The sequence below is a fragment of the Erythrolamprus reginae genome, chromosome 2 (assembly GCF_031021105.1).
Source record: "Erythrolamprus reginae isolate rEryReg1 chromosome 2, rEryReg1.hap1, whole genome shotgun sequence".
Taxonomy (NCBI): Eukaryota; Metazoa; Chordata; class Lepidosauria; order Squamata; family Dipsadidae; genus Erythrolamprus; species Erythrolamprus reginae.
The window spans coordinates 41049522-41062969 of NC_091951.1; the positions used below are offsets into that span (position 1 = coordinate 41049522).

The following is a 13448-nucleotide window of genomic DNA, read 5'->3' on the forward strand; positions in this document are numbered from 1 at the left end:
GCGTGCTTGTGCTCACGCGCGCAGCCTACGGGGAACGGTGCTGACGGCAGAGGTGGGAGTTTGCAAAAGGCAAGGAGGGTGGGGGCAATCCTAATCTCTGGGGGGAATTGGTATGTCTGTATGTATGTTTGGTTTTTATAATACGGGTTTTTTTAGTTATTTTACTATTGGATTGTTACATACTGTTTTTATCATTGTTGTTAGCCGCCCCAAGTCTATGGAGAGGGGCGGCATACAAGTCAAATCAAATCATAGATAGATAGATAGATAGATAGATAGATAGATAGATAGATAGATAGATAGATAGATAGATAAATAAATAAATAAATAAGATGCTGAGTTTGTTGATTGAAATATCTGCAATTCAGAGGTTCGAATCCCTAGTGTCATGTCACAGGGTAAGCTCCTGTCACTTGTCCCAGCTTCTGCCAACCTAGCAGTTTGAAAGCACGTAAAAAATGCAAGTAGAAAAATAGTGACCACCTTTGGTGGGAAGGTGATACCATTCTGTCTACCTTTGGCATTTAGTCATGCTGGCTAATGACCACAAACACGTCTTCAGACAGTGCTGGCTCTTCGGCTTTGAAACAGAGATGAGCACCATCCCCCAGAGTCGGGAACGACTAGCACATATGTGCGAGGGAAACCTTTACCTTTAAATTACCAGCAGGTGAATTACATAAACCCAGTATCCCTGTAGCAAAATGAAGACAACATATGGATAACTGAGCAGTGGACAAAACCTTCGTATTGTTATTCATGCAGGTGATCTCATTTTGATCAGACAAATAGAACGGTGGTGATAAAGATTAAATGTTAAGTTAGAATAGCAGAGCAGACTCGTGAATTTCAGAAGAATTCTTTGCATTGAAGAACACTGATATCAGAGGGCAGGAATCTGTGAATCTCCAGCTGTTATGATGAACAACCGTCTCTAACAACTTTCGCAATTGGCAATGTTGTTGGAAATTGTAGTTTAATGAACATTTGGAGGGCCATAGATTTCCCATGCTTGACATATGTCATCATAATGTGTCTTTGTCACAAGATTCTGAAAGGAATCAGATGAATTTTAGAAACACCGCAAAATACTGAATTTATTAATCTATCTCTCTTATAAACCAAAAGCCAAAGAACAGATACCATATTAAGATTTTACCAATTATCAATTTATTGGTTAAGTTCATCCCACCCATCCCAAATTCATTCAATTGTGTTCAACATTCCATTCAATTATTCAATTTTGCCAATTCTGGCAAAATTTCAGAAACCGTGAGACTGAATCCTAGCCTTGCCTTAGAACAAAGCCAGTTGGGTGACCTTGGGCCAGTTCCTCTCTCTCACCCCTAGGCAACGTAAAACCATTTCTGAAATCTTGCCATGAAAACTCCGGGGACTTATATACAGAGATGCACAACCCAATCAGGTTTCCTTGCTTAGGCAATAAGAAGAGTTGTACTGTCCCAAACACAAAGATGACAAACTGCAAGCTACCTTATGTTTTTGCTACCTGAACCTTGTTGTGAATGTTCCTTGCCTTCAGGAAGTATCAGACTCTGAGGACGAGGAAACCGAGGTTTTAGCTTACCCTTATTTAAGAAGGTTATCAGAAGGCAGTGGGGATGAGAGTTTAGGAGACAATGATTTAAAAGTTAGCATGGAAAGTAGTTCATCTTCAGATAATGGGAGAATATCTGACAGCCCATGGGTAAATCCTAGGTTCAAGAGATTTGCAAAACAAAGAGAAGAAATTATTGGGTAAAATTTTTGAATCTGCAGTTGTTAGAATTATGTAAATAGCGAATGCGTAATTTCCTGAAAAGTAGTGGAAAAGAAGTGCTTTTGGACAACCTGCATGATTGAAATATGGTGCGATTTATATCTTTGGAAAAGGTAAGCTTTTGATAAACCATGACAGACTGTGCTAATTTAGAATAACAAGAACACTGAGCAAAGCCTTTGGTACTGAATAAAGCCCTACGCCTTGAGAGAGATTTATAGCCATGTTTCTCCAGCTTTTGAGCTTGGAATGTGAAATTGCATCCTAGAGAAATTCACTGTGCATGCAATCCCTGTTTGTAATTGTTGCCAATTATATTCTGTGTAAGAAAGAATAAAGGGTTTAATTGTTGGAAGATCAAAGCCTTGGGAAAAGATTTGTGAAATTGCCTTAGTTGGACCAAAACAAACCTCAGGAGTGTGGTTGCTGTTATCTGGATAGAGGGCTTGACTGGAACTGTGCTAAGTGTAAACTCATCTGAAAATTACCCATGGTAATTTTATAACATAGTTGAGGCTGCAAAGTGACACAAACTACTTTGTCAAGGTCAATTACGTTCTGTCTTTGTCTCACCAAGGAGAATCACTTTGGTTGTGATTGGTTGTAAGCTTCTGTAAGGGGAATCAAATTTTACTCTGCATATGCGTAAGCTCATTTCCACATTTATTAGGATAATGAAATGTTTTGATTGTCCTGGTGATAACTTTGGTCAAGAGAACACACAAAATTAGAAGCTTTTGTTTTTGGAGGGTAAACATAAATTGGAAGCAGATCATATTTAAATGATGAAATAAAATTTAGACTTTATTATAGGACTTTATTATACACATATAATTCCCTTTGTCCAATTGATTAAACAGATTTGGTATATTACTGGGACAACCTTCAACATGGCTTCGCCATAATTTCCTGCAAGAAACCTTTATGCCTATAATGGAAATATTGTTTATGCAAAAGAGTGTAAAGTGCATGCCACAAACCCTTATAAGTGTTGTGGTTAGCTCTGGCGCAGCTCCTGCCCCAAGGAATGTCTGCGGAGAGGGGCAGCATACAAATCTAAATAATAAATAATAAATAAATAGATGTGCAGGTGGATGTGGGGGAAACATCCACATGCCGCAGGCCTGTTTTGCTCCAGATGGAATCTGCCAACGAAGCCTCCTCTGACCAAGGAACTGTGAGTGACAGGGAGGAGGGGAGTTTGGCAGACAGCCCAGGAGGAGATCAATCATCTGTATCATCCCTGGATTCTGAACAAGAATTAATGACACATCCACGCATGCGTAGAGTGATGCATAGGAGACAACAACTGAAGGATTATTACAAGAGAAAATGAGGTCACCTGCGGTTGGGTGGGGCTGCTGTAATTAGTGCTACAGATAAAAGCACAGCCTGGTGTTTTAGCCTCATGGCAGTTTATCTGATTCATTGTTTTGTCAAGATCATGGTTTTTGTGCTGTTCAAGATTGTGTGTGGACTCTCTGGACTTTAGAATTGGACTCAATTTCCCAGTTATTGGGTGAGCAATTGGATTGCATTTAACCTGTGCCTTTTGTGAACCAGAAAATCCCTTTGACATTTAAAAAGGGAGCTGTTTCTGTTTTTCTGTTTATAAAATTTTTGGGTTTTCCTTTTATCGTGTGGTGTGTGTCTTCCTGGACTAATTACCCTGTAATTACGGGTGGTTGAAATACGCCGGCAGAACAATAAGTTTGGGATTTAAATGCTGTTTGGCAGTTTGGGGATGGGGAGGGACATATAAAGTATTATAGGACATACAGCACATATAAAGTATTATATACACTTAGTCCTCGATTTATGAGCCCAATTGAGCCCCAAATTTCTATTGTTAAGCGAGACAGTTGTTAAGTGAGGTTTGCCTGATTTTTACGGCCTTTCTAGTCAAGTGAATCACTGCGGTTATTACGTTAGTAGCACAGTTGTTAAATGAATCGAGTTTTTTCACTGCTTTTCCTTCTTGGAAGGTTTTGGAAGGTCACAAATACAGACATGACTCTGGGACATGACATGACATGACTCAAGTGACCTTTTTTTTTGATAATGTGACTATGGGAATGCTGCAACAGCCATAACTGTGAAACATGGTCATAAGTTATATTTTTCAGTGCTGTTGTAACTTCAAACAGTCGCTAAACAGAATTTATTAATAATAGAATAGAATTCTTTATTGGTCAAGTGTGATTGGACACACAAGGAATTTGTCTTGGTGTGTATGCTCTCAGTGTACATAAAAGAAAAAAATACATTTGTCAAGAATCATGTGGTACAACACTTAATGATTGTCATAGGGGTCAAAAAAGCAATTAAATGCTTGAACAGGCACCTCAAAGGTTGTGTAGAGAGAAGTCCCTTGTTTTAATCCAGAATTGTAACTCCTTAAAGAATTGTGAGGGAAACACCTCCCCCTAAGTAATCACGGTAATAATGACCCCCCCAGTCAGGTTAAAAATCATTTTCCTCTCATTGTAATACAAAAGGAGAATAATTTCTCCAGAACTTTTCTGAGGCTCCAGTTGCCGAAGCCACCAGAGACCACTTTGTTCTTCGGGGACAAGTCTGAGGTAACTTTTTCTCCTCACAGATTTCCCAGCCAACCCGACAGCCCATTCCCTTTGTGTCCCATACTTCACTTCAACGAAATGTTTCCCTGATCGGAATCCAGGAGACCCCAACACACAGGGACTGCTATTGAATCTCTCTAGATTGTCTGGCACAACTTGGGGGACTCCCCCATTTTCCACAGTCTTCTTGTCTGACGACACAACCAGTGATTTAATTGCTGTGTTTGAGTCAAACTTCACGTCAGCTGCAAGAAGAGAGATAAAACGTCAGAAGTCAAATGAATTTATAATTTGGTTATATCTTACATATACATACATACATACATACATACATACATACATACATACATACATACATTACATACAATAATAATAATAATAATAATAATAATAATAATAATAATAATAATAATTATTATTATTATTATTATTATTATTATTATTAATTAATTAAATTTGTATGCAGCCCCTCTCCATAGACACTCGGGGTGGCTCACAGCAATAATAAAAACAATACATAATAACAAATCTAATATTTTAAAATATCTAAAAAAGCCTTATTTAAAAACAAGACATACACACAAACATACCATACATAAATTATATAGGCCTGGGGAAGATGTCTCAATTCCCTGATGCCTGATGGCAGAGGTCAGTTTTAAGAAGTTTACAAAAGGCAAAGAGGGTGGGGGCAATCTGTGGGACCTAACTGGTCGCTGGTATTCGTGCGGCAGAAGGCAGTCCCGGAGATATTCTGGTCCGATGCCATGAAGGGCTTTATAGTTCATAACTGTTACAATAACCAACATACAGTGTTCTCTCGATTTTTGCGGGTTCAAACTTCGCAAATAGCCTATACCACGGTTTTTCAAAAAATATTAATTAAAAAATACTTCATGTTTTTTCCCCCTATACCACGTTTTTTTCCGCCCGATGATGTCATACGTATCGCCAAACTAAGAATTTTTGCAAATAAATAACAAAAAAAATAATTATTTTTGAAATAAGACTTGAAATTCTGAGCTTAGAAAACTTAGATCTATGCCGCCTTCGGCACGACCCAAGCATAGTTCATAAAATTATCTGCTACAGTGTCCTACCTGTCAACCACTACTTCAGCTTCAATCACAATAATACACAAACACACAACAGAAACAAACTCGATTGCAAGAAAACTTCATTGCAGTGAGATTGTCTGGCATTATTGTTCACTTGACCCAACTATCTTGGAGTAAGACACCTACTTTTGTTCTCATCCAAGATGCTTTAAATTCCAGCAATGTTTACGATACCCTTTGCCCCTTTCTCCAATCTTATTTAAACCCATCACCTACCTTTGTTCCAATTCCCAGGAAGCGAAGCCAGAGCCCTTCCACCATTTTCTTGATCAGCAAAAAGGCACAGTGTAAACAGGAGCATGCAACAGAGTCCTAAACATGGACAGAACACAAAGGCAAGAATAGGTGAAGCATTGTTTATACTGTCTTAGACATAAAACTGGGCATAATTTAGCACTTGCTGTCACATATATTGTACAGATAGTCTTCAATTTACCATGGATTCAAAAAAAACCTTACTTACTACCTGGATTTGAGGTATGGTACCAACCAGAAGTGGATCCTCCTGGTTCGGACCAGTTCTATAGAAATGGTAGTAACTTGGTAGCCTAGATCCCTGAATCTGGCAGCGACCCAGGCTTGCCATACCCCTGGGCCAGTTCTCTCGGCAACGCCCTCATCTCTTTTTTTGTTTCTGTGCATGTACCGTGTTGTGGTTGGCTCTGGCCCATCTCCTGCCCCAGGGAATGTGGAGGTGGATACAGGGGAAACTTCAACATGTCACAGGCCTGTGTTATTGCCGACAGAATCAGTTCAGAGTTTAGTTTCCTCGGACGAAGAAGAAGGTGGGAGTGACTCGGGAGAGGAGGGCTTGGCACACAGCCCAGGCAGTCAATCTCCCTTATCTTCCATTGATTCGGATGATGACGTTTTGGACCCACGCAAGCACAGAATTATGTGTAGAAGAGACAAAGTAAGAACATATTACAGGAAATAAGGGAGGCCACCTGTGTTTGGGTGGGGCTCCAGTAATTAGGGCTGCTGCTTTAAATAGCAGCATGTGGGTTTGGCCATTATGGAAGAATATCTGATCGGAATTCGTCAGGAATCTTGCGTTGCTGGACTTGGTTGCTTTTTCACGCTTTCGAAACCAAAGCAGAGCAACGTGTGTGTGTGTGTCTCACTTCATTGGAAGAAGAAGGGGTATGAAGTTTCTTCACAGCTGCTAGCTAAGTACTTAATGACTGCTTAAGGGAAATTGTACAGACTACCCGGTTGTTTTGGGAAGAATGCTCTTTGCAATACAAAAAGAGTGCTTAGTTTATTTTGAATTTTGTGATAAAGAACATTGTTTTGAATTTTCAAACGTGAGTGTGTCTGAAATTTGTACCCTTGAATTTTTGGGAGGTTCCTACCAGAGAGCCCGGAAGAATATATAGAAGCTTTGTGTTTGTATTGCACATGTGCACGGCGCATCCCTGAGTGAATTGGCAGTAAAGAAAACTGGAACTTACCTCTGGTACCAACATCTGGATCCACCCCTCCACCCCCAGCCCTGATCTACAATTCTGCCCATGGTCATATGAGTGTATTTGGATGACATTTTGTAATGTCCCGTGGTCATGTGACCAGAGTTTATGGAATTTTAAACAAAAAACAGCATATACTTCCAGCTTCCGGCAAAAGATTCCCCATCAAAACAATGGGTTTGCTTAGCAACTGTACCATTTGCTTAACAAGCATGGTGTTCTTTTTACCACCACTATGTAAGCCTTGTGATTGCTACAAAAAAAGTAATACAGTCGAGTGTAGTCACTTGATGACCCATTTAATGACCATCATGACTTCCAACTGAAATTGTGGGTTCAATTATGGTCATAAGTCAAGAGTGCGGGTGTGGGGAAAAGGGCCTGGACTTTCAACTGGGTGGAGAAACCACTGGGATTTCAGATTTGGGTTTCTCCCAGATGTGCCAACATGGCTCTGCGAATAAATTGGAACTTTGAGGAATACTTTGCCTCGGATTCTGATTTAGTTTTCGATGCTATCTGGAACCCTGGCAGTGCCTACCAACCCTGACCTATTGTTCCCATTAATTTGTACGCCTTCCTTATCCTTATCCTTATTTTATTTATTTATTAGATTTGTATGCCGCCCCTCTCCGAAGACTTATACCTGTTTATACTTGTATGTTTATATGTTTTGCTTATACTTATTTCCTCATACATACTTGACAGAATAAATAAAATAAATAAAATAAACTATGATTCAATGATGACCAAAGCAGCAAGAAATGTTTTGCAACGTATGAAGGCATTATCTTTATATTTTTTATCCAACTTTTAAAAAATATATAACTGAGGGCGGCAAACATACTTAACAGGAAAGCGGTGTTTGAAATATGCACCATATGATCAAAGGGTGACATTTGAGTTGCCAAGATATTTTTGCACAAAATAGAGCTGAAAGTTTTGAAAGAGCAAAACAAAATCACAATCAGGATATATTTTTTCTTTACCTGTGAGCTTTGACAGGACATTCTTTGCTTGTAGGAAGTTCAAACTGAATTGGAAGCCAGCAGAAAGAGACATGACTGTTACTAACTCTAGTTCCCTACAGAAGCAATGGAGAAAATTTATTTATTTATTCATTCATTCATTCATTTATTTTGTCCAATACAAAATGAGGGTTTTAGTGGGTATATATCTATATACACATAGTAAAATACATGATGAAGGTTATAAAGGAGATACTCATAGTAAAATATATCTAAGAAATAATAGAAAAGAAGGTATAGTAATAGAACATATCAATGAAAGAATAGAAGAAGAGATATAGCAATAGAAGAAAGGTATAGGAGATATAGGAGAGCAATAGGACAGGGGACGGAAGGCACTCTAGTGCACTTGTACTCACCCCTTACTGACCTCTTAGGGATCTGGATAGGTCAACCGTAGATAATCTAAGGGTAAAGTGTTGGGTGTTAGGGGATGACCCTACGGAGTCCGGTAGTGAGTTCCACGCTTCGACAACTCGGTTACTGAAGTCTAAGTTTTTCTTCAAAGAAACCAATTGTCCCTCACTCTCACTCTCTGCATCAGCGGGCAAACCCCCTGGCCCAGAGTATCCAGAGGGGCCTGGCTCATCCTCCTCAGAATCTGACATCACCTGAGGTGGACAAGGAGTACTCACAACACCTACCTACCCACCCACCGATCTATTATCATCCTTCTCCAATCTAGTGTTCTCAATCTAAGTTTTTCTTCAAAGAAACCAATTGTCAACAGCCACTGAAGTTGGTGGGAGGAAGGTAATGAAGTGGTGATTTAAGTGTTCTAAGTTATGGTTTCTACATTCATTGGCTGCTTTTAACTTTTCCCACCTGCTCTCAAATGAGGTTCTGTATCTTAGACTTCTCCAGCTGTTGCTCACTATATTAGGCTGCATCTGCAAAACAATTGGTTGAAACTTCCGGCGTATAAGACGACCCCCTAACTTTTCCAGTTAAAATATAGAATTTGAGATATACTCACCGTATAAGACTACCCCTCTTCTGACGCACACCAAATAAAAATGAAAAAAAAACCCATCAGATTTGATTTCAATATGATAATAATTTTAATTCAACTGCTTATGACATGCAGGTGCTTAGCAGGAAAACATAAGACTGCTTGTCATCAAACATGAAAGAGAGGCAGAGACAGAGAAAGAGGGAGGAGGGAGGGAGAGACAGAGAGAGGGGAGAGAGAGGCGGATGGAGGAAGAGTGGGAAAGAGACAGAGACAAACAGAGAGGGGAAGGGTGGGAGGGAGGGAGAGAGAGGGAGGGAGGGAGGGAGAGAGAGACAGAGAGAGGGGAGAGAGACAGAGGCGGATGGAGGAAGAGTGGGAAAGAGACAGAGACAAACAGAGAGGGGAAGGGTGGGAGGGAGGGAGAGAGAGAGAGGGAGGGAGGGAGAGAGAGACAGAGAGAGGGGAGAGAGACAGAGGCGGATGGAGGAAGAGTGGGAAAGAGACAGAGACAAACAGAGAGGGGAAGGGTGGGAGGGAGGGAGAGAGAGAGAGGGAGAGAGAGGGAGAGAGAGAGAGAGGGAGAGAGGGAGAGGTAAAGGGAGGAAGAGTGGGAGAGAGAGAGAGAGAGAGAGGAAGGATGGGAGAGAGGGAGGGAGGGAGACAGAGAAAGAGAGACATTGTGGGGAAAAAAACCTGAAAAATGGCACATGGGTGCTTTGACTTCCAGGTTCACTTGAATACCTCACATAATTCACTTGAATACTTGAATACCTCTACAGTGGTCTACTGGGAAACTGCTCTCAATGTAACCAATAACTGCAGTTCCATATAAGCTATACCAGCTATGCTTAGATATCGAGACCAACAGTTTTGCAACAAAAGTCTATTCCATTAAAATACTGAAAGAACATATATGACAGAAATCCTTCCTTGATTTAAAAGATTATAAAAAAAACTTTTTTGGCAACCATGACTGCTGATTGGATCTGATAATTTAGCATACCGTAATTTATACTGCATCTTTTTGGATTGAACTTTAGATTTGAGGTTTTGATGACATTATTGTCAGCCTCAAGCAGTCACTACTAATTTTCAATCCTGGCAAATTCAATCCTGATTGTGCCTCTTTAATTATTAAATTAATTATGGACGGGATATCATTTAGTAGAGCTACAAACTTGGAATCAAATTTTCCCCACCGCAATTTCTATAGATTCAGTCCATCTCAATTGGGTATTCTTATCCCACTATATAATTGCAAAATTCATCTCAGACATAATCCCTGTGGCTAGGCGGAGGAAGAGAGAGAGAGAGAGAGAGAGAGAGAGAGAGAGAGGAAGAGTGGGAGAGAGGGAGGGAGAGAAAGAGATGCTCCTCCGTTCCTTTGGGGATCCGGCTAAAGTCGCCCTTGGATTTCCGGCAGGCAGCTCTGCCCTTCCCCCCCCCTTCCCCGGGAGAAGCCACAGGCGAAGCGCCGGACAGCGCGGGGCTTACAGGTAGGCGGTGAAGGGCCCGAGGCCAGCGGGCACGGAGCCCAGCACCCCTTCGGAGCAGTCGGCGGAGAGCGCCACGCCGTCCTCCTCGCAGTGGCAGAGCGGCGGGCAGAGGAGCGTCACCCGCGGCGCCGGCGCCCAAGCCAGAGTGCCGGAGAGCGCCAGGACCAGCCAGCCAGGCAAAAGGCCGCCTGGCCGACCACCCGCAGCCGGCATGCTGGCCGCCGCTTGGCCCTCTCCCTCGGCCCGGGTGGTGCGCGGGAAGGCTCCCCCGGGGCTCTGGCAGCTGGCTGCACCTTCCGAAGCTCCCGTGCGCGTCTTGGTCGGCGCCGGCGGGAAGGGAAGGCATGGCTGGATTGTCGCGGTTATTGGGTTTAAGGCGGGCTGGGCTGGGCTGGGAGGTGAAGGCACACGGGGAGGAGCGCGCAGGGGAGAATAAGATTGTCCCCGGTTTTGGTACGCGTTCCTTCAGCTCTCTCCCCGCCGGGCAAGAGGCAAAGGCGGCGGCGGGAGTAGCGGAGGCGAGGCGGAGAAGAAAGAAGCGGCGGAATCAGTATCCGGCGTATAAGACGACCCCCCACTTTGGAAAAGATTTTCAGGGGTTAAAAAGTCGTCATATACGCCGGAAAATACGGTAGTTGAAACTTGGAATTTGGGGATCTGAAGTTTCAACAGATCTTGAAATAGCCAGCTTGGGAAAGACTGTTGCTTACCAGCATCCATATAACTCAACCCATTTTTGTTGTGTCTTTTTATCAATCTCAACTCCTGATGACCACAAGCCCATTTTATTTATTTATTTATTATTTATTAGATTTGTATGCCGCCCCTCTCCGTAGACTTCGGGGCGGCTAACAGCAATAATAAAAACAGCATGTAACAAATCTAATATTTAAAACCACTAAAAAACCCTTATTAAAAACCAAACATACAAACAAACACACCATGGATAAATTGTATAGGCGTGGGGGGAAGGAATATCTCAGTTTCCCAATGCCTGACCGCAGAGGTGGGTTTTAAGGAGCTTATGGCTATGGGGCTGTTGCAACAGTTCTAAGTGTTGAACAATGGCCATACATAATATTTTTTTTTCGATTATTTTGTAACTTCAAATGTTACTAAACAAATGATTGAAAGTTGAAGGTTACTTGCAGTGCACTAAGTCCAATAGAATGGATCTTCTGTTAAAAACTTTAAAAGAGGATTTACCCATTCGGAAAACATGTCAAGGTCCTTGGCTATTTATTGAGTACAGTGGTACCTCTACTTAAGAACACCTCTACTTAAGAACTTTTCTAGATAAGAACTGGGTGTTCAAGGTTTTTCTGCCTCCTCTTAAGAATCATTTTGTATTTAAGAACCTGAGCCCGGAAAAATTTCCCAGGAAATTGGCATGAAGGCCCGGACAGTTTCCTACCATCTTCCCTTCCCTTCTTCCTTTGGCAGCGACTGTCCTCCTCCTCTTCTTCTTCTCTGGCTATGAAGCAAGCAAGAACAATCATTAACAGCAAATAATACAACTTGTTCCGAGGGTGTGTACTCATTAGATTTAAAGAATTTGAGCTCTTTGAAGAGATGGGAAAGCAGGAAGAAATGAATTGCACCTCCAAGTCCCATATGAAACAATTCAATACCGTACTGAGTTGCCAATTCCATGTTGAGGTGCCTACAGAATTGTGCAGGAAAACCATTCAAGCAGCAAATCATACATCAGTATTGGCTGGGGACCTTTAGCTCCCCTCCCGCTGGACACTTAGCTTCGGCAAGTCCAGTAGCCAATTTATTTATTTATTTTATTTATTTATTTAGTCCAATACACAATAATGCACAATGAAGGTAATAGAAGACACCTTTGAGGAAATAGAATTAGAGAAAGAATAGAAGAGAGAGTATAGGATAAAATAAATCAATGAGAGAATAGAAGAAAGATATAGGGATAGAAGAAAAGATATATGGGATATAGGAGAGACAATAGGACAGGGGTCGGAAGGCACTCTAGTGCACTTATGCACGCCCCTTACTGACCTCTTAACAATCTGGAGAGGTCAACCATGGATAGTCTAAGCATAAAATGTTGGGGGTTAGGGGATGATACTACAGGGTCCGGTAATGAGTTCCACACTTCAACAACTCTTTTGCTAAAGTCGTATTTTTTACAGTCAAGTTTGGAACGGTTAATATTGAGCTTGAATCTGTTGTTGTGGTTGAACCTGACGTCGTTGACAGGCAGGACGTTGCAGCATATAATCTTGTGGGGCAATACTTAGATCATGTTTAAGGTGTCTTAGTTCTAAGCTTTCTAGGCCCAAGACAGCCAATGTTGGATTTGGTCCAAAATTCAAATTGTGGCTTAAGTAGGAAATATTGGGAGATCTTGAGCCAAAAACACCCGCTTTCCTCGGAGGGATAACTTGAGAATAAATAGGGATGATGCACATATGCCTGCAACCCTTTCTCCCAGAATAATAATAATAATAATAATAATAATAATAATAATAATAATAATAATAATAATAATAATAATAATAATAATAATAATAATAATTATTATTATTATTATTATTATTATTATTATTATTATTATTAAGATTTGTATGTCGCCCCTCTCCGGACACTTGGAGCAGCTAACAATAATACATAGTACAAATCTGATGGTTAAAAAAAGGACAGTTTAAAATCCTTATTATAAAAACAGTCATGCATCCCAAACAAACCATACGTAAAATGAAACGGCCCTGGGGGCATCAATTTCCCCATGCCTGATGGCATAGATGGGTTTTTAGAAGTTTGCGAAAGGCAAGGAGGGTGGGGGCAGTTCTGATCTCCGGAGGGAGTTGGTTCCAGAGGGTCGGAGCCACTACAAAGAAGGCTCTACCCCTGGGCTCCGCCAGACGACATTGTTTCGTCGAGTCTTCGTTCTGCTACAGGGATACTGGGCTTATGTAATTCACCTGCTGGTAATTTAAAGGTAAAGGTTTCCCTTGCACATATGTGCTAGTCGTTCCCGATTCTGGGGGATGGTG

The 13448-nt window shown here is 41.3% G+C and overlaps 1 protein-coding gene across 1 annotated transcript in view; it reads right to left on the reverse strand.

Annotated features, from left to right (window-relative positions):
- Positions 1-8399, reverse strand: part of LOC139160248 (butyrophilin subfamily 3 member A1-like) — a 30749-nt gene extending 22350 nt beyond the window's left edge. The window contains exons 1-4 of the mRNA XM_070737932.1: positions 8337-8399; positions 7939-8033; positions 5697-5792; positions 4432-4607 (exon numbers count right to left, since the gene is read on the reverse strand). Of these exons, the coding sequence (XP_070594033.1) occupies positions 4432-4607; positions 5697-5792; positions 7939-8011 (345 nt within the window). The 5' untranslated portion in view covers positions 8012-8033; positions 8337-8399. The remainder of the gene's footprint in view (positions 1-4431; positions 4608-5696; positions 5793-7938; positions 8034-8336) is intronic.
- Positions 8400-13448: the final 5049 nt, after the last annotated feature.